The sequence below is a fragment of the Astyanax mexicanus genome, chromosome 21 (assembly GCF_023375975.1).
Source record: "Astyanax mexicanus isolate ESR-SI-001 chromosome 21, AstMex3_surface, whole genome shotgun sequence".
Taxonomy (NCBI): Eukaryota; Metazoa; Chordata; class Actinopteri; order Characiformes; family Acestrorhamphidae; genus Astyanax; species Astyanax mexicanus.
The window spans coordinates 15,388,742-15,411,212 of record NC_064428.1 but is presented as its reverse complement, the minus strand read 5'-3'; the positions used below and the strand labels follow the sequence as shown (position 1 = coordinate 15,411,212).

Genomic DNA, 22,471 nt, shown 5'->3' with positions numbered 1-22,471 from the left:
TTTTAGAGCAAAACTGTGCTCTTACCCTGCTAATTGAACCTTCACATTCTGCTCTTACTGGGGCAATGTGCAATTAATGATGATTGGACACCAGGCTGCTCCAATTTAGCCATAAAACCTCCTAAATAAAAAAAACAGGTGTTTCACTTTCATTGTCCAACCCCTGTATGTGAACAAACACTCAAACAAACACAATAGAGGATGTCACAATGATCAAATATTATTAAGGTAGTGTCCATTTATTGCACGATAACTTGATAATGTAATTATTGTGACAAGCCTAGTTAATTCTGTTGATTTCTTCTCTCTTCACCAATGTTTTTGATGATATTTGTACATAAACAGCTGAAATGTAGCCTGTAGCTGTTAGAATTTATTCTAAACCATCACTTTAAAGACTGCAGGCCTTGAGCTCCTCTCAGATCCCAGGAGACGATATGAAAGACAGAGAGAGATAGTAAAGTATCAGGGATTTGGAGGAAGATTCTCCCAGAAGTGTCCCGGCGCCGCAGTCTGCCAGTGCTGCTTCAGAGGAGCCGGCAGACAAATGGGCAGCGCCGGCCTTGTGTTTAATTCATCAGGAGATGCTCTTTTCCAAGCTGTGTAAACAACGCCGTCCATTTCTTTATTTATTTACTGCTTTATTTACTTTCAGGGACAAATCTCACCAACAGACACCAAGCTGGAGATGCACTAATATCTCTAATATCTCCTATTCTAGTGTATAGGAGTGTTTATTGAGGGTGTTCATAGACTAATATCTCCTATTCTAATGTATAGGAGTGTTTATTAAGGGGGTTTATAGGGTAATATATCCTATTCTAGTGTATAGGAATGTGAATTGATGGTGTTTATAGATTAATATATGTTATTGTAGTGTACATGAGTGTTTATTGAAGGTGTTTATAGACTAATATCTCATATTCTAGTGTATAGGAATGTTTATTAAGGGGGTTTATAGGGTAATATATCCTATTATAGTGTACAGGAGTGTTTATTGAAGGTGTTTATAGACTAATATCTGTTATTCTAGTGTATAGGAATGTTTATTAAGGGGGTTTATAGGGTAATATATCCTATTATAGTGTACAGGAGTGTTTATTGAAGGTGTTTATAGACTAATATCTGTTATTCTAGTGTATAGAAGTGTATAAAAGTGTTTGTTTCGGGTCAGAAGTTGAGAAAGGTCAGGGTTTGTGGTGTTTGAGTTATGAAAGTTAAAACCCCTCTGGAGATAGTGGTTAATTCTTTATATTGAAGCTTTATTGTCTCTTCAGGCTGCAGATTAGTGCGTTGTGTCCGCTGTGGCGTGGAAAAAGGGAGCGGAGCTAAATTTTGTTGCCTTTACTTCGGGGATTTACGGGTTTTAAAGGCTGAACGATGAGTTTTACGTTCAAAGTGAACTTCAAAGGGTCCCACTTGAAGGCGAACACACTGTAAGTACTTTGTTTGGTCTTTCATCTTTACAAGGTACAGCGGCGTAGAACAAAGCCGGCGTTAGGGAGCGGGAAGGAACGCCGTGCCGGCAACAAAACCCACCTTTAAGCGGAGTTAGCACACGCCTGAGTTAGTGACCGCCTGAGCTAGCGGTTAGTGCTGCCCACCACTGGAAGCTGATTTACTGGCCGGCGTTAGTGTAGCGGCTGCGGGTGCCTGATAAGAGTCATTGGCTCGTGCGTCATTTAGCTTTAGTCATTTAGCCCGGTGGCTAATGAAGCGTTCGCGAGCCATCGTTAGCGTCCGCGGATGAAGGGAAAAGACCTCGTAGATCAAATCGCGATGCCGTACCTCAGCGCTGAGCAGGTGTTAGCGTGGTGTTAGTGTGGGGAACGTAGCTGGCTGTAAAGCTCAGCAGGTTTAAGTGTCACTGAGCATCTAAAAAACTGTTTGTTTGTTTCCGGAGACGTTTTAACGGTATTTACCTCCTCCTGCTCCCGCCGCCGCCGCTTACCGCCGCTATTTATCACCCGTCATAAAAGCCTGATGAGGCGTTTACGCAGCCGGAGCAGGACAGTAGCGCCGCCGCCGTTTTTTAGCCGCTGCGTATACCGCCGTTTAGCTCGGGGTAAATCAGTGCAGAGCGTGTGATTATGATCACCAGCACACTGCATTCCTATCACATTTATTACACATCACTACTATCACTACACATCACAATCATAGCATTATAACCACCTCCTTTCATTTCTACACCCGTTATCTCGTTATTTTTTCAGCTGCATTGATATACAGGATCATATATTTCACTCTGTATTTCTATAATATGTTTCTCTGTTTACTTTATTATTATTATGCTCCTTATTTTCACCCTATTATTATTATTATTATTATTATTATTATTATTAGGTTATAGGGAGGTTATTCTCAGCACTGCAGTGATTAGCAGTGATTAGCATGGTGGTGTATGAGGTGTTTAGTGTTTAAAAACACCAGCAGCACTGCTGTATCTGATCCACTCACTGTACCAGAGCAACACACACTGTGTTTAATCCCTTACTGTCCTCCACTCTATTACACACTCCTACCTACAGCTCAAACACCCTGTAGACAAGACACTGCCTACAGGACACTGCCTGCAGGATGCACTGCCAAAAGGACTCTACTTACAGGATGCTATCAAGGGGACACCGCCCACAGGGCTCTGCCTAAGACACTGACCACAGGACACTGGTTACAGGACACTGGTCACAGGATGATGGCTGCAGAATACTGCCCAAAAGACTTCGCCCACAGGACACCACCAATAGGACACTACCCATATGACCCTGTCTAGAGGATGCTACCCACAGGACACTGCTCACAGGACGTTGCCCAAAGGACTTTGCCCACAGGATGCCACCAATAAGACACTGCCCACAGGATGTTGCCTACGGGACAGGTGTGTTATCGGTACTGTATGTTTAGTGCTGTTTCTGATCAGAGTCTGGGGAACTACAGGACGAGAGCCGGGTTGGTTTATGATCTACAGCGTTTAGAACGTCTCTGCTGCTTCTGTTTTCTCCTCCGCGGATCCTGCTGCGGCTGTTTAGTAGCCGGTACATTCACACTGTTCGAGAGAGAGAGTTTGTGTGTGTGTGTTTGGTGAAAGTGAATTGAGAGTGAGTACCCACTGTGAAAATTGAAATTGATGCACTCTGAGGAAATGTGTTTCTCTCTAAAAGAAACTATCCTGTTATTCCTAACAGCCTGCTCAGGGTAACGCCCCCATCCTGAAAATCCACCAGTCAGATCATGAGAACCCATCAGCTAATAATAATAATAATAATAATAATAATAATAACTGTATTACTAATTAAATTGCTGTTAAAAGGGGATGAATAGATACCATCATACAACCGAGTACAATTACAAGTATGTGTATTTTTGTACTCACCAATAAAATATCTATATCGATACCAATACCGATACCAAACCAATATTGATACCGATACCAATACAGATATTAATACAGATGCAATACCAAAACCAATACCAACACCGATACCAAAACCAATATCAACGCCGATACCAATATCGGTAACAACACAGACACCTATACGATACCAATAACGATACAATACCGGTACCAATACTAATACCAATACCAATACTGATAAAAATATAAATACTGATACCGATACCAATACAGATACAATACCTACTTAAAATTAAGCAAAGAGTAGCATTATGTACAGTGGCTTGCAAAAGTCTTCATACCCCTTAAAATTTTTTACATTGTATCCCCTTACAACCACAAACGTAAGTTTATCTTATTAAGATTTTAAGACATAGATAACCGAGATAAAAAAATTGTAATCAAATAATCTAAAAAGTGTGATGTGCAAAAGTATTGAGTCCCCCCCCTCCCCCTATATCAATACTTATTATTGCCATATAGCTTTTCACTACAATTACAGTGGAGAGCAGGACATATAGTTGTCCTGTGGACAGATTCTCCTGATCCATCTGAGCTGTGGATCTCTGCAGCTCCTCCAGAGTGATCATGGGTCTCTCGGCTGTTTCTCTGAGCAGTGCTTTTCTTCTTGCAGAATCTGTCAGTTTGGGTGGATAGTTGGTTCATGTTTTGGTAGGTGTGGAGATGTTTTTATAATCTCACCCTGCTTTAAACTTTTTCTCCACAACATTATCTCTGATCTGTCTGCTGAGTTCTTCCTTCTTGGTCTTCATGATGCTATTTGTTCAGTAGTGTTCACTAATAAACCACTGAGGTCTTCACAGAACAGCTGTATTTATACTGACACTAAATTACACACAGCTGGATTAACTCTATTAACTCATAAGTTAATTTGGAGTTTGAAATATGAACTCTCTAACTCTTTCTGTTAAGATGGTCTAATGGTGGACATGCCAAAAGTAAGGCACAGGACAGGCAAAGTATTTTGTAAGGGATCCAAGCTCCCATAGTGATCAATGATGCGTTAACGATATAAGAAGAGCCAATACTCACCTTACTCCGGCATTGATCCCGCCCCCTCCCACCTTAACCGTGTTAATTATGTATAGAGTGAGGAATGCTGGGTATTCTGGTGTATGGGCTTTTTAATTTTACGCTACAGGTCCAGCGGTCGCTAAGCTAACGAACCGCAGCCAATGTCCTGTCACCGAGGATGTTTCTGCAAACGCCTGGCTGCCAATCAGAACGCAGCATTTGCCTGCTGGCATTTGTGTGTGTGTGTGTGTGTGTGTGTGTGTGTGTGCGCGTGCGAGAGTGGGCGAGCTGACACTAATTTGATGAGACTCAATAAAATTGATCCAGAAGAAAATGAATGAGGCAGAAACCCAAAGATCAATCAGCAAAACACCTGCTGCAGGTTAATGCCCACTCTCTCTCTCTCTCTCTCTTCATAATTCACCTTCTATATCACTCGCCCACTCTCTCTCTCTCTTTATAATTCACCCTCTATATCACTCGCCCACTCTCTCTCTCTCTCTTCTTAATTCACTCTATATCACTCGCCCACTCTCTCTCTCTCTCTTTATAATTCACCCTCTATCACTCGCCCACTCTCTCTCTCTCTCTTCTTAATTCACTCTATATCACTCGCCCACTCTCTCTCTCTCTTTATAATTCACCCTCTATATCACTCGCCCACTCTCTCTCTCTCTCTTCTTAATTCACTCTATATCACTCGCCCACTCTCTCTCTCTCTCTTCTTAATTTACTCTATATCACTCGCCCACTCTCTCTCTCTCTCTTTATAATTCACTCTCTATATCACTCGCCCACTCTCTCTCTCTTTTTAGAATTCACTCTCTATATCACTCGCCCACTCTCTCTCTCTCTTCTTAATTCACTCTATATCACTCGCCCACTCTCTCTCTCTCTCTTTATAATTCACCCTCTATCACTCGCCCACTCTCTCTCTCTCTCTTCTTAATTCACTCTATAACACTCGCCCGCTCTCTCTCTCTCTCTTTATAATTCACCCTCTATATCACTCGCCCACTCTCTCTCTCTCTCTTCTTAATTCACTCTATATCACTCGCCCACTCTCTCTCTCTCTTTATAATTCACCCTCTATATCACTCGCCCACTCTCTCTCTCTCTCTTCTTAATTCACTCTATATCACTCGCCCACTCTCTCTCTCTCTCTTCTTAATTTACTCTATATCACTCGCCCACTCTCTCTCTCTCTCTTTATAATTCACTCTCTATATCACTCGCCCACTCTCTCTCTCTCTCTTTATAATTCACCCTCTATCACTCGCCCACTCTCTCTCTCTCTCTTCTTAATTCACTCTATATCACTCGCCCACTCTCTCTCTCTCTTTATAATTCACTCTCTATATCACTCGCCCACTCTCTCTCTCTCTCTTTATAATTCACCCTCTATCACTCGCCCACTCTCTCTCTCTCTCTTCTTAATTCACTCTATATCACTCGCCCACTCTCTCTCTCTCTTTATAATTCACTCTCTATAACACTCGCCCGCTCTCTCTCTCTTTTTAGAATTCACTCTCTATATCACTCGCCCACTCTCTCTCTCTCTTCTTAATTCACTCTATATCACTCGCCCACTCTCTCTCTCTCTCTTTATAATTCACCCTCTATCACTCGCCCACTCTCTCTCTCTCTCTTCTTAATTCACTCTATATCACTCGCCCACTCTCTCTCTCTTTATAATTCACTCTCCATATCACTCGCCCACTCTCTCTCTCTTTTTACAATTCACTCTCTATATCACTCGCCCATTCTCTCTCTCTCACTTTTTATAATTCACTCTATATCACTCGCCCACTCTCTCTCTCTCTCTTTATAATTCACTCTCTATAACACTCGCCCACTCTCTCTCTTTTTATAATTCACTCTCTATATCACTCGCCCACTCTCGCTCTTTCTCTCTCTGTTTATAATTCACTCTCTATATCACTCGCCCACTCTTGGTTACCGTAGAGATTAGGGCGGAGTATCGTTAAGACTAGCTCGTTTATATGTAATCACGCAGCGTGTTTGCTTTAGCGCAGACGCTAACTGTAAGGGTTAAGTGCTGTAATTAGGACAGTATAACGAGTCCAGACTCTTAATTGGTTCTTGAGCGAGTCGACCTCGTTTTCATCCTGAAGAGGGCCACGGGAGAGCCACTCTGTGACCTCTGACCCCTGGGGTTACAGAGGGCCCTTCATTAACGAGGCCAGCATCACTCTTCGCTCGTTTCCTGCTTTAGCATGAAAATCCGAGCTCTCTAATTGGCCGCTGCCTCGGAGAAGAGCTTCAAACAGCAGTTTGTTTCCAAACAGACATGTTTTCAATCCTAATGGTGGGGGGTGTTAATAATTCAGCACCGAGTCGGCCGGCCGTCCGCCTGTGTCAACCAGCGCTAAATAATTCAACCCGCCGGCGCCGAGCAGCCTCGCTGCAGAGTGGAAACACAGCCAAATCAAAACCACTCCCATCAACCACCCAGCAACTCCGTATCAACCACTCAGCAAACCCATTTCAGCCACCCAGTGGTCCCCTATCAACTACACAGCAACCCCATATCAACCACCCAGCAACCTCATATCAACCAACCAGCAAACGTGTACAGCCACCCAGCAACCCTGTATCAACTACCCACCAACCCCATACCAATCACGCAGCAACCCCGTATTAACCACAGCGATTTCCTAGCAACATCCTAGCAATCACACTGAACAGCATATTAGCTGCCTAAAACACCTGTAACAACCCCTGGAATAGCATACCAACCGTAGGATCCACTTAGCAACAGCAGTGTAACCAGCTGTTTACCCCATAGCAACCACCTGGGATTCCATAGCAACTGCTTAGCCCCCCCTTAGAGCTATTGGAACATTTGGAACCAGACACCATCACCTTTATTTACAGTGATGTAGTGAACTTGAAACCTGGACTGCTAGAGATGAAAACCATCTTTAGTGATTAATCCAGGTTCTGTTAAAGATCTGATGATGGTCAGGTTTGAGTTTGGAGGCCCGTGGTAAAGCTTCAATGCTGCCTTTGCCCTGGACTAAAGAGTTCACACTGTAAACTGCAGGTGTGATTGATGATCTCAGGAGCATCTCATACAGTGAGAGTCAGTCTCCCCTAGCAGTGATAGGAGGAACATTACTAACAGTGATCTCAGTGATCTGTACAGAACATCCTGCAGATACATGTGTTGCTGCCTCTCATGCAGAACTTCCAGCTGATAGCAGCAGCAGCATTTTTCAGCAGGAGCACAGCAAGGGTTTCCCAGGAACGTCTCCACCAGATTGCGGCACTTCCCACGTCCTGCCCGCTCTGAAGATTTATTACCAATCCAGCATTTATGGAGCAACCTGAGTGTAGAGCAGAATCTACAGGCCCATCTAGCAACATCTGTGGGTAAATGTGCTGCAGGATCCATACAGAACCTGTAGAACCTCAATACCCAACCATTGGTGTTGCAGCAGGACGGGGTCGAGGGGGTAAAGTCCCGCTGTTCCTGTGAATAAGCACAGGTTGTTTTACTGTTTAATGATGTGTGTGTGTGTGTGTGTGTGTGTAAAGTGTGTGTTAGTGTGTGTGTGCAGCAGTTCCTCCTGCTGGCCGTGGCGCCGGGCTCTAGAGGGGAATCAATGGTCCTGGTGGATGGGGGTGCGTGTGTTAGAGAGTGTGTGTGTGTTGGTACGTGTATGTGTGTTAGTGTGACTGTTAGTGTGTGTGTGTGTGTGTATTAGTGTGTGTGTTAGAGAATGAGTGTGTGTGTGTGTGTGAGAATCGATGGTTCTGGTGGACATTGGGGGGTGAGGCAGGAGAGCTTATGTAAATGAGAAGAATTGATTGGTAACCCTTTTAATTTACATATAAATGAAAAGCTTTATCGGCCGGCTCTATTGTTCGGCCGAGCGCCGGGTCCACCGGGCCCGCCCCCTCCCCCGGCACGCCGTGACATCATCAATTACACCGTCATTATACACACAGCAACACGGAAAATCCATTAGGCCGTCTTACATTTCAGCTGTGTGACCGTGGTCTGTTAAACATAGGGAGGGGTGACGGCGGGCCGGCCGGACCACTCAGAAACCACACCCCCGGAACCGCTATACCACTACAACCTGTTCCTGTGTTCACTACCGCTACCGCACTCACACTTTACCACCAGCACTGAACCTGCAGCCGTTCACTCATCCAGCGCTTTCTTTGGGAGCATTCAGGATTATGTACTCAGAACTGAATGATAAAATAATCAGGTTCTTGCTTTGCAATTGCTAGTTGCTAGTGGTTGCTAGGGTGTGGCAAAGTGGTTCCTATGAAACTGCTATAATGCTGCTATGCTGTTTCAAAGCAGTTGCTATAATATTACAGGAGATTACTTAGATTTTGCTGGTTCCAAGTAATGGTTGCTATATGTGGTTGCCGGGTGGTTGCTAGTAGTTGCTATGCTATTGCAAAGGGGTATGCTACAGTATGCCAGGAGCTTGCTGTGTGGTAGCTAGGTGGTTGCTATGCTGTAATACGCGGTTGCTATGCTGTTTCTAGATGATATCTAGTGAGCGGTATGGTACTTCATAAAGCTGCTGTGGGGTTGCTAAGTGGTTGCTATGCTGTAATAAGTGGCCGCTATGCTGTTTCTGGGTGATATCTAGTGAGAGTTACTACAGCTTCCATTAGACAAGAACATAATGCTGTCCCATGACTTTTGGCCTCTTAGAACTGTTTTAAAACTGCTATACAATGCAGCAAACACACACATACTTATACACATTTACACACACACTTATACACACACACACACACTTTTAGGCACACACACACACGTATAGACACACTTGTACTCACACACAGTGCTGGGCTTGAGCTCACACATTACTGCTGACCATCTCAGTTTTAACACAGATAATGAGGACCTTACTATACTACATTAACCTCCACACACACACACACACACACAGTTCAGATAACTGCTGTAGATACACACACTCATGCACACCTTACACACACCACTACACAAAAACACTGATACCAACCAGCTCATTCATATCACTGCACAGTGATTTTTTAAATGTGATTACTTGGTTTTAGTAATGGGAAAGTTATTAATAATTATAACCAGTATAAATAATTACAGCAAATAAAATTATTAATCACAGTTAATGACACTACATGTTGGTATGTACAAACATGCTGTGATTAACTTCCCTACATATTGTGATTGTGATTTACTATGTTCATATAATGAAATTTGCTGTCATTACTTTATTAAGTAATGTGATCAGTTGTGAGTCACTACTCTTAATAATGTGATTGCTTGTAATTAAATACTCTAAATGCAGTGATTAGTTGTGATAGGTTACCTTTACATTATATAATTTGCTATGATTACATTGTTTATCGGCAAGTGAACAGTTGTGATTAAATATTCTAAATAATGTGATCAGTTGTGATAGACTTTTCTAAACAATGTGACTGACTGACTTCTTTAATGTGATCAGTTGTGATGAACTACCATTAAATCATGTGGTTAGCTGTGATTACCATATCCAAATTATGGGAATAGTTGTGATTAACTAGTCTAAATAATGTGATTGAGAGTGATCAACTGCTTGAATGTTACTAGTTGTGATGAACTACCTTTAAATGACGTAATTATTGGGATTACCTATGTAAAGTAATGAGTAATGTAATTAGTTGTGACCGGTAGAGATTAATCGGTTAAGATTAAATGGTTTATACACGGTAATTAGTGATTAGTAATATATATTAACTACACTAAATAACATTAGTAGTGAATAAGTATCCAGTATAATATGGTATATATTTGAGAATTTTAGTATAGCTGCGTTTTGGCATTCAGTGGACACAAAGTGTGTGTGTGAGTGTGTGTGCGCGTGTGCGTGCGTGTGTGTGAGAGTGAGTGTGTGAGTGTGTGTGTCACACTGAGAGGTTAATGGCGCTCTGTGAGTTTTCACTGCTGCAGGGTGGCACCTTACAGATGGTGCAGATCACACACACACACACACACACACATAAAGCACCGATAGCTGCTCAGAGAGTTGAAGTGATGGCGGGGGGGGCGGGGCAGGGTGGGGAAGAGAGAGAGAGAGAGAGAGAGAGAGAGAGAGAGAGTGAGTTTTACTGGAGGAAGAAAAAAACGCCAATTGAATTTCAGACCTTCAGTATTAGCAGTCCCCTCACACTCTCCACCAATCAGAACACAGAACCCCTCAGCCATAACCGCCGCCCACACTGCTTTCACCTCAACTACATTTACCTCAGCAGTACTGTTTTAATCATACATTTACCTCAGCAGGGCTGTTCTTACAATACATTTACCTCAGCAGTGCTATTCTAATTATATATTTACCTTAGCAATTCTGTTCTAATCATACATTTACCTCAGCAGCGCTGTACTAATCATACATTTACCAGAGTAGTGCTATTCTAATCACACATTTACCTCAGCAGTGCTATTCTAATTACACATTTACCTCAGCAGTGCTATTCTAATTGTGAAATTACCTCAGCAGTGCTATTCTAATCATACATTTACCTCAGCAGTGCTATTCTAATCATACATTTACCTCAGCAGTGCTATTCTAATTATACAATTACCTCAGCAGCGCTATTCTAATCATACATTTACCTCAGCAGTGCTATTTTCATTATACATTTACCTCAGCAGTGCTATTCTAACTGTGAATTTTTCCTCAGTAGTGCTATATTAAATGCGAGTTTGCTTTATTGTGGTTGTTTACAGGTATATGGGGAATTGGGTCGGAACAGCAGATGGTGTTTTTGCAGGGAATGATGGAGAAACTGGGATCTGACTGGAATCAGAGTTTCAGAAAAGCAGGTTTTTTATAAAGCTGAGTAAATCCTGGAGCTCCAGGCCGAGCCGACACCGCTGCTCTTCTCCTCTCACAGCCGAGAGCGAGGGATGAAGAGATAGAGCCGGAAACGGACGGATAAAGACCGGACAGAATACACTTCAGTCCACACTAATGGAGTTCTGATCCTGGATCAGCATAGTACCGCCCACTGATCCACCCAACTCACTCTATACCTCTCTCGCCCATCTCTCTCCCTCTCTCTCTCTCTTACACTCTACATTTCTCTCTCTCTCACTCTGTACCTTTCTCGACCATCTCTCTCTTTCACTCTATATCTCTCTCGCCCATCTCTCTCTCTCTCTCTCTCTCATACTCTCTACCTTTCTCTCTCTCTCTCACTCTCCACCTTTCTCGCCCATCTCTCTCTCTCTCTCTCTATTCCTCTCTCACTCTCTACCTCTCTCTCTCTTTTCCTCTTTCACTCTTTATTCCTCTCTACCTCTCTCTCGCTACCTCTCTCACTCTCTATTCCTCTCTACCTCTCTCACTCTCTCTACCTCTCTCTTTCTACCTCTCTGTCTTTCTACCTCTCTCTCTCTGTTTCTCTTTCTACCTCTCTCTTTTACTCTCTACCTCTCTCTCTCCTCCTTTGAAGTATCTGTAACCATGGCGACCGGATCCACAGCCTTGGATAAACACTTGTGATATTAGTCTCTTCAGAGCAGTCTGGGGAGGAGTCTCAAAACAAACGAGGGGGTGATTAGGATCAATCGCATCCAGGGGGAGGAGTCTCAGATCAAACAAAGTGACAAATAGAACTAATTAAGGTCAGGGGGAGGAGTTTCACAACAAACTATAGGGTGATCATGACCAATCACAGTCACTACAAATGTAAGTCAGGGGAGGAGAAAGAAAGTGACAATTAGGGGGTGTGGTCTCAATTCACATCAAGCTATAATTTAGACCAATCAAAGTCAGTGGGAGGAGCCTAAAAACACAAAGTCAGTGATCAGGAGCTCAATTAGAAAAATGTCAGTTAGTGTAACGGGATGGTGTAACAGGGAGATACTCTGGTGTAAGCTGATTTATCACTTTAGTGCACTGTGAGGTACTGTAGGGACAGTGTGAGGGGACAGTGTGACAGGATAGTATGACAGGGCGATACTCTGAGTTGATTAATCGCTTTAACTGTGTGACGGGATAGTTTGACAGGACAGTGTGGCAGGATGGTGTGAAGGGACAGTATAACAAGACAGTATGACAGGGCGATACTCTGGTGTAGACTGATTTATCTCTTTAATGCACTGTGAGGAACTGTAGGGAAGGTGTGACGGGACAGTGTGATGGGACAGTATGACGGGGCGATACTCTGGTTTAGGCTGATTTATCGCTTTAATGCACTGTGAGAAACTGTAGGGAAGGTGTGACGGGACAGTGTGACAGGACAGTATGACAGGACAGTATTACAGGGCGATACTCTGGTTTAGGCTGATTTATCGCTTTAATGCGCTGTGAGGAACTGTATGGACAGTGTGACGGGACAGTGTGACAGGACAGTATTACAGGGCGATACTCTGGTTTAAACTGATTTATCGCTTTAATGCACTGTGAGGAACTGTAGGAATGGTTGAAGAGCTTTGGGGGAATTACTGTAAAGGACGGATCTGATGGTCCTGAATCAGCATCAGCTCCGAGACGTTCTCTGGCTAATCCTCTCAGAAAAAACAGCTCAGCATTAAACGCAGCGGACGCTAACGCTAACGACGCTAAAGCACCATTGACAAGACGTCTCCAGACTGGAAATGGGTTTTTAAATACGTATTCATTGATTTCAGGCTTTCTGTACTCGGCCGCGGAGCAAAGAGTGATATTAGCTAATGTTTACGGCACAGAGCTTAACATTAGCATCTGAAACAGCACTGTGGATTCATCCTCCGGTTACACCAACACCTCCGAGTCTACTGGCTAAACCGTTCATAAACATGTTTTAACTACATTCTGAAACATTCGCTAAAGAATTAAAATCATCACAACCATCAAACCAAACTGAACTGCTTGAATTTTTGCACCAGGAGAAAAGCAGCATAACGTTATCCAAAAGCAGTGTGTAAGACTGGTGGAGGAGAACATGATGCCAAGATGCATGAAAAAAAATGTGATTAAAAACCAGGGTTATTCCTACAAATATTAATTTCTGAACTCTTAAAACTAATTTATAAATATGAACTTGTTTTCTTTGCATTACTTGAGGTCTGAAAGCTCTGCATCTTTTTTGTTATTTCAGACATTTCTCATTTTCTGCAAATAAATGCTCTAAATTACAATACTTTTATTTGGAATTTGGGAAAAATATCTGTAGTTAATATAAATAAATAAAACAACAATGTTAATTTTAATAAAATAATAAGATAAACTGATTCAGAAACTGAAATGCTCTCTTTATTTTTACGGAGTGTGTATAGTGTGTGTATAGTGTGTGTGTTTGTAAAATGTGTGTGTGTGTGTTTGTGAAGTCTCTCTGGAGGGTGATTTTGGTGGGGGTCATGTGGTTAATCCATTAATGCTGCTTTGATCCAGCATGACCTCGTGTATCAGCTGATAAGTAGAGTGATTGATCTCTACCTGATTGATGTGCTTCAGTTTATCGATCACTTTATTGACCACCGGATCCGCCTCCTTCACCCGGACCTCCGGATTATCCGCCTGGGCCTTAATCCCACTGCCCACCACCTGCTGAGTATAACTGCAGAGAGACAGAGAGAGAGAGAGACAAAGATTAAAGCGACAGTTCAAACAATGACTTTACAAAGGACTGATTATAATGCAACATCTCTCAAATGTGTCGAAACTGAGGTCTGTACAGGTGTAGCGTGCCTCTGCTGGTTTTGAAGCTGCATGATCTACTGTACTCTCTGTCTCTCTCGGACTCCGGCTGCTGATGCAGGAACAGCATGACCTACTGTACTCTCTCTCTCTTGCTCGCTCGGACTCCGGCTGCTGATGGAGAAACAGCATGACCAACATTTTTATAATACAATTACTGACCTGTTTATCTCTTTGTTTAAAACAGGATGTAATGGCTGTTTCTGACTTGTTTTATGTCACTTTTCTTTTACAAAACAGAAAGAAATAAAGGTGAGAAAATCAGTGTGAGACAGAGAGGACGCAGGTAGCCCCCGTCTGAGTGCTGATCCGAGTTTGGACGTCCCAGCGCCGGACTGCAGGTCCTGTAATCTGATTATCGAGTCAGTTTCAGAAGCGGCCGGACGGATTATCAGCATGACGGATTCCAGCGCTTCTGTTTGAACAAAACTAAGAGCATTACCTCCGAACAAACACACCGTATACACACACACACACACACACTGTACACACACACACCCTCACGCTGAGCAGTGCACCTTCACATTGGCGGATTAAAGCGAACAGGTAAACAAGGAGGAAACAAAAACAGGCGGCGCGGAGGTCAGCGCAGAGACAGCGCAGCCCGTCTTCAGAAACACACTATTCACGCTTTATTTACAGCCGCTGAGGAACGGAGTGAATATAGCGCGGGTGTGATGTGAATATAGATTATCTATGATATACATACATACAGAGAGAGAATATATGACACGAACGCTGAACACATTTCTCACTAAATTGGATTCGAAAGACGTCTGATTTCCTGATTTCGCTCTGCTGCTTCCAACATCTTTTAAAACAAAGTGTGTTTCGCAATCAGCACTCAAATCCCAGGCCATGATACTATCGCCACCACACTTAACAGTTTATCCTAAATTATTAGACTGTGGCTCTTTTTAGAACAAGCGTTTTGGTGTTTTTTCACATTTTAACATCTCGCATCTACTGTGTCATTATAGCGTTCAGCTCAGCTAACCTGCACGGACGTTGGTCGGTGTGGCATCGCATGTGGTTATTACATAGGATCTGACAAGGACAATGATGCAGTTAAAGTGGGCGGAGCTTTAGCTGTCAGGGACGAATCGAGGTGCTTTGATGATCACACTACAGTAATAATAGTGTGATCATGTGTGTCTCTGATCTCCTCTGAATGTGATGATGCGTTTTGAGTGATGGGATTACGATGCTTCTCCAGATGTACTGTATCTCGATCACACCTGTTCACACTTTATAATGCACACTTATGATCAGATCACATCACCCAGTATGACGCCAGATCTTCACTTTGGTCTTCATTACAGGAACTTTAACAGCCCAACTTTGCTTTAATGAGGTCCTGCAACTAGTCTGCGATTCTGTTGTTTGTGCGGTTCTGTGCTGCGCATTACTCATGGATTACACACGTGTTATGCATGAGATACACATGCATATATCTTTTGTATGTGTAGATCAAAAACTATTACCATAAATATCAGAATAAATTCACTATAATTTATTGTTCCTGGTAAATTTTCTATCCGTTTCCACACTTTCTTCTGGGTGCAGATATTTCTTGAAGACGAGTAGAAATATATCTGTACAAATATATATATCCCACAGTGCTGGGCTGTAGCTGGTGATGAAGTCAGTGTGTGTTTGTCTGCTATCCATCCAGACACACACTCGCGCACACACACACACACACACACACACACTCCAGCGGAGAGAGAGAAATGATAGAATTCTGCAGCAGTCGCTCCATCATCTACTTTTATCAGCAGCCCTGGGGCTCCTGAGCTCTTCTGTGAACTTCGCTAAACGGGGCGTTAATTAAAAGAAATAACAGCTGTGATTGAATGCATTCACTGTGAAATCAAACACGCCGCGCTACGCTACATTTAGCCCGTCGCTAACGGTGAATAAAGACAATACAGACAATACGCATTACCATCGGCACACACTGCCAGCGCCGGCGTATGTAGACCGTGGCCCGGCATAGCCAGCGCTACCGTACCACCCGGCGGGGGGCAAAACACCGTGGCATTATGGGAAAGCGTGTTCCATTAACCCGTCGTCCCTGCCGTCCCCGCACACCGATCGATTGCAGACCCTCCAGTCATAAAACGCTATCGATCAGCGCCGGGGGCGAACCGGGGCGTGAGCCGGCGGCCCCGCGGCCTAGTGCGCCGCTCCGTGGAGTCGGCCCGGTCGATACCAGCGGGATGGAGGCCGTACGTCTTCCCTCCAACACCCTGCAGAACATCAGCACAGGTTCAGAGAGAGTTCAGGAAAACAGCAGTCCGTTACCGCCGGTAAAAGCGGGGGGCGGCAGTACAGGTGTGGCGATTAGCGGTTTTATGATATATATAGAAAATACTTATATATTAAATAAATAAACACACAGAACTGAAAATGTTATTAATGACAGTGTATTGCACTGATTTCACATTCTGTAAATTCTTTGAATAATTCACTACAAAAACTATAAACTTTAAACGTGAGTCAACGTAGACTTCAATAAAACAGCGCCACCTAATGTACAATTTAAAAAATAGCAGTTTCTCAAATTCAGGTGTATCCTAAAAATAAAGAAAATCGATTTGTTAAACAGTATAATATTATTGCTATCGATAATCATTTATATTGGTAGTATTGTTAACCGCGGTGTCTGTGGAGTGTGTGGTACTGTTGTCTGTGTGGAGTGTGCGATACTGTTGTGTGTGTGGAGTGTGCGGTACTGCGGTGTGTGTGGAGTGTGCGGTACTGTGGTGTTTTTGTAGTGTGCAGTCTGTTGTGTGTGAAGTGTGCGGTACTGTGGTGTGTGTGTGGAGTGTGTGGTACTGTAGTGTGTGTATGGAGTGTGCGGTAATGTTGTGTGTGTATGGAGTGTGCGGTAATGTGTGTGTGAAGTGTGCGGTACTGTTGTCTGTGTGGAGTGTGCGATACTGTTGTCTGTGTGGAGTGTGCGGTACTGTGGTGTGTGAGTGGAGTGTGCGGTACTGCGGTGTGTGTGTGTGGAGTGTGCGGTACTGTTGTGTGTGATGAGTGTGCGGTACTGTGGTGTTTTTGGAGTGTGTAGTTCTGTTGTGTGTGTGAAGTGTGCGGTACTGTGGTGTGTGTGTAGAGTGTGCGGTACTGTGGTGTGTGTGTAGAGTGTGCGGTACTGTGGTGTGTGTGTGGAGGGTGCGGTACTGTGGTGTGTGTGTGGAGTGTGCGGTACTGTGGTGTGTGTGTGGAGGGTGCGGTACTGTGGTGTGTGTGTGGAGGGTGCGGTACTGTGGTGTGTGTGGAGTGTGCGGTACTGTGGTGTGTGTGTAGAGTGTGCGGTACTGTGGTGTGTGTGGAGTGTGCGGTGCTGTGGTGTGTGTGGAGTGTGCAGTACTGTGGTGTGTATGTGGTATGTGCAGTTATGTGGTATGTGTGGAGTGTGTGGTACTGTGGTGTGTGTGTGTGGAGTGTGCAGTGCTGTGTGTGTGGTACTGTGTAGTACTGTGGTGTGTGTGTGTGTGTAGAGTGTGGGGTACTGTGGTGTGTGTGGTACTGTGTGGTACTGTGGTGTGTGTGTGTGGAGTGTGCGGTACTGTGGTGTGTGTGGAGTGTGTGGTACTGTGGTGTGTGGAGTGTGTGGTTCTGCTGTGCAGTTTGCTGATGAAATCTGTGTATTGATGTTGATCTATCAGTGAAGGTCTCCATGGTAATTTCCCACAGTTCCCGGCGGTGCGGTGGCGCGGTGCAGATATATAACTGTGATATACGACGGCCGTAACCGGAGCGCCGCGGAGGAGCAGCATGCAGATTAATACGCCTCTCAGCGCCGCAGAATCACCTACACTTCACTAAAACAGCCCGGTACCATCACCAGCGCCGCCGCTGGGTACAATCAAACCCCACGGCCCCGCCCACACAATTCACCGTAACTACCGCCATTAACCGCGAATTATGGAGCTGCTATCGTCTCCCAGGCGGCCAATAGGAATCCAGGAATCTGAGACGGATGCTATATAGTTGCTTATAGTTTCTCAAGTGGTCAGTATGAAGGCAGGAATCCTATAGGGATGCTATGGGGTTTCTAGGTGGTTGCTATGATGCAGGGAATCCTAAATGAATGCCAGGTGGTTGCTAGAAATCCAAGATTCCCAAATAAATGATATGGGTGTTGCTAGGTGGTTGTTAGGATGCCAGAAATACTAGATAAATTATATGGGGGTTGCTAGGTGGATGCTATGATGCAGGGAATACTAAATGAATGCCAGGTGGTTGCTGAAACGCCAAGATTCCGAAATGAATTACATGGGTCTTGCTAGGTGGTTGCTATGATGCCAGGAATCCGTGATTAATTATATGGGTTTTTCTTGCTAATTGCTAGGATGCCAGAAATCCTAGATGAATTATATGGGCGTTGCTGGGTGGTTGATATGATGCCAGGAATCCCAGATAGATTATATGGGTGTTGCTAGGTGGTTGCTATGATGCCAGGAATCCCAGATAGATTATATGGGTGTGGCTAGGTGGTTGCTATGATGCCAGGAATCCCAGATAGATGCTGTGGGGTTGCAAGGTGGTTGCTAGGTAGTTGATATGGTGTCCCAGGTGGTCAGTATGAAGCCAGGAATCCTAAAAGGATGCTGTGTGGTTGGCAGGTTGTCAAGAATCTTAGATGGATGTGATGTTGGTGTTGATAGTGCTGATGGTGGTGGTGATTTTGGAGTTGGTGTTGATGGTGTTGGTGATATTGATGGTAATGGGATGCAGTGTTTATACATTAGTCTTGTTTTGAGTAGAGGCTGTCGGTGTGGGTTGCTGTGGTGTAAGTGTCGGGCGGTTTAATTTACGGCTGTGTTTATGGGTGCTGGAACAGTTACCGTACGCTGTGCAAAAGAGTTATAGCCTCGGTACCGCAGCTCCCACCAGCCCGGTCAGCGAGGGCTTGGTTTCTGAGTGGCAGCAGGAGATCAGCTAATCTGAAGCCGCACAGAAAAAAATAACCAAAACATTAATACCACTTAAAACTAAATATCAGCCAACTGGCAACCCCAAAGTATCCACATGCAACAGCATATTAATACCTTAGCAATCAACTATAAACACCGTAGCATCCACCTGAAACACTTTAGCACCCCTAGCAACCAGCCCAGATGCCTGGCATCTTTCTGCCCACCTGAGACACCTGGGAAATCACATAGGAATACAATCAACACCACCGCCGCCACCAACATCACCACTAATATCATCACCACCAACACCAACACTAACATCACCAGCATCACCACCATCACCAACATCACCACCATTAACATAACCACCATCACCACTACCAACACCACCACCATCAACACCATTGTTAATACCACCACCACCAACACCACCATCACCAACGCCAACATCCCCATCACCACCACCATCAACAGCCCAATCATTAACAACATCATTAATACCACCACCACCACCACCACCAACACCACCATCACCAGCAACACACCACCACCAAAACCCATTTAAACCTTTATCCTGATCCAGGGATTATTGCTAATATTTTGAGACTATTAATGACTATTACTGAAGGAGCCTTTATTAATAATATTACTTTCACTTAATATTATTCTTATTTTTGGTTATTATATTATTCTTCAAATTATCTGTCAAATTAAAATATCACAATAATTATTTTAGTAAATTTAAATGTGTTTGAAATAGAACAAGAAGTGTCAACTAAAACAATTCAACACATCTGCAGCTCTAGATCAACCACGTTTCCACCAAATCATCAAACGCCAAAATTCACTACAATTGTCCACCTGTCGCACAGTGTCCTGTAACAGGATGGACGAATGCATGCATGACAGGAAATAAAAAGTGAAAATATAAAGTGATTAAAAAAATCTGATTTCTGTGTCGTTTTGAAATATTATAAGTATAATAAATTAAAGCAAATAGATGAAAAATGTTAGGTTTTAATTTTAGAAGTCATGTGATCAGTGGTGTTTGTACGGTGGTGGACTCGGCGGTTGTGGTCCGGCAGTGTGACGGCGCTCACGCTTCATGTCCTGATCAGCTGCAGCGCCACCGATTCAACTCAATTTTATAGCTCAGTGCTCACGGGGCTCAAATCCACCCCCCCTAAGCCCCGCCCCCCTCCTTATCCGTGTTTACGGTTCCCCGTGGTATCTCAACCGCACCGTCCTCGTGTGGACAGATCACGCAACAGTGAACCCGGCCCGGTCTGTTACCACGGCAACACGACCACCCCAGCACTCTTCATTAGGACAGGATAACACCCCCCCAACCACGGCACCCCCCCACCCCTCACCGCCGCGGGAATATCAACCGCGTTTACTCGCACCCGCTACTTAGTTATGCATTGGATTTCTGGCACCTCTATGTTTATTCAAACGCCGGGCCGGAGATTTATGGAAATGACTCTTCAACAGTACCGTCGCTCTAAACGCCACGCCGACCTGCAGCCCGGTATCCCCCCCACCCACCCCGCACCGAGTACCGCCTTCACATATATACTCACATACAATCACATCTACACACTCAAACTCCGAGCACAGAGGTGATGAAGACAATGCAGCAGGACTGATTAATACAGAAAAGATAATGATCAATATTCTAAAACTATGATAAAGAACTGTGATAATGAAAATGATTAACATTACACAGAGAATACTATACTATATAAAATTATACAACAATCATGATTAAGTGATGAGTGCTGACGATTTTGTGATAATTGGTACTGATTTTTATGATGATCACGATGATAATAATACAGAAAAATTATAACAATACAGTGATAATGGTGATAATCATACAGTGATAATAATGACAATACAGTGATGATGACAATGATACCTTGATTATGATGATAGTAGTGATGATGATGATGATGAGGATAGTGATAATAATGATACAGTAACGATGACAACTGTGATAATGGTGAATCAGTGATATTGATGAATGATTGATAACGGTGAATCAGTGATGAGGATGAATCAATGATAATAGTGAATCAGAGATAATGGTGAATTAGTGCTAATGGTGAATCATTGAAAATTATGAATCAGAGATAATGGTGAATCAGTGATAAAGGTGAATCAGTGATAATGATAAATCATTGATAATGATGAATCAGTAATAATGGTGAACCATTGATAATGGTGAATCAGTGATAATAATGAATCAGTGATAATGGTGAATCAGTGATAATGATGAATCAGTGATAATGGTGAATCAATGATAGTGAATCCAGTGCAGTTGCGGATTGCAGTGATCAAGGCGAACAGTAAAGAGCAGGAAAGTTAAAGTGTTTCAGCTCCTGCGTTAGCGCACACGCTAAAGCTACAGCGGGTCAGAAAATAACTGTGACCTTACAGAAGTTCTCCAGCACTGAGGGTCTGGTTCTGACCCGTGTTGAGTTTGTGGTTCTGACCTGTGTTGAGGTTGTTGTTCTGAACCGTGATGAGGTCAGAAGGTGTGTATTGTGGTGAAAGCAGACACTATTAATGATTTATTACTGCTGTTAGCACATCCAAACTAGCTCATTCTGAAAATATCACAGTTCACTCAGTCATCTGCTTTAGTACTGTGCAGAGGTAATGTCAGGAACAGCGCGGTACATTTGTTGTAGTTATGGTTTTTGTTGTAGCGTGAGATAGTGTGATAGAGTGTGGTACAGTATGCTTTAGTGCAGTACTCACAGTATAGTACAGTGTGGTACTGTGCAGTTCAGTTTGGTGTATTGCTGTTTACTACCGTACAGTGTATTACAGTCTGGTATGGTGTGGTTGGTAAGGTATGGTATGATGTGATACAGTATCATTTATGATACTGTAGGGTACAGCATGGTATGTTATGGTACAGTGTTGTAAAGTCCAGCATGGTACAGTATAGTATAATGTAGTACGGAGCGACACGTTAAAATACATAATGGTATTTTGTGATTTGACTGGTACAGTAAAGTTTGGCACTGTCTGGAATGGTACGTTACAGTACCTTACAGTACAGTACAATCAGTATGATGCAGTATGTTGTGGTATGGTACTATACTCTATATTTTATGTACGGTACAGTACAATACAGTCAGTATGGTGCGGTGTGTTGTGGTATGACTGGTACGGTGAATTTTGGTTATTGTATGGTACTGTATAGTACAGTACAGTAAGGATGGTGCGATGTGTTGTGGTATGACTGGTATGGTGAAGTTTGATATGGTCTGGTATGGTATGTTGTGGTAAGTTCTGTATTGTATGGTATGGTCTGGCATGGTACGGTACAGTACAGTAAGTATGGTCCAGTATGTTGTGGTATGGTGAAGTTTGGTTATTGTACAGTA

At 43.5% G+C, this 22,471-nt stretch overlaps 1 protein-coding gene across 4 annotated transcripts in view; it reads right to left on the bottom strand.

Moving 5' to 3' along the window:
- The window catches only part of gpc5a (glypican 5a), a 100,208-nt gene that overhangs the window by 21,972 nt on the left and 55,765 nt on the right, over positions 1–22,471 (bottom strand). For 2 of the 4 annotated variants that reach the window (XM_022674921.2, XM_022674922.2), the window contains exon 9: positions 13,876–13,996. In XM_022674921.2, coding sequence (XP_022530642.2) covers positions 13,876–13,996 — 121 coding nt within the window. Of the gene's footprint in view, positions 1–13,875; positions 13,997–14,031; positions 14,251–22,471 lie in introns of those variants that run through there. The other 2 variants (XM_049469965.1, XM_049469964.1) reach the window with 2 other exon arrangements.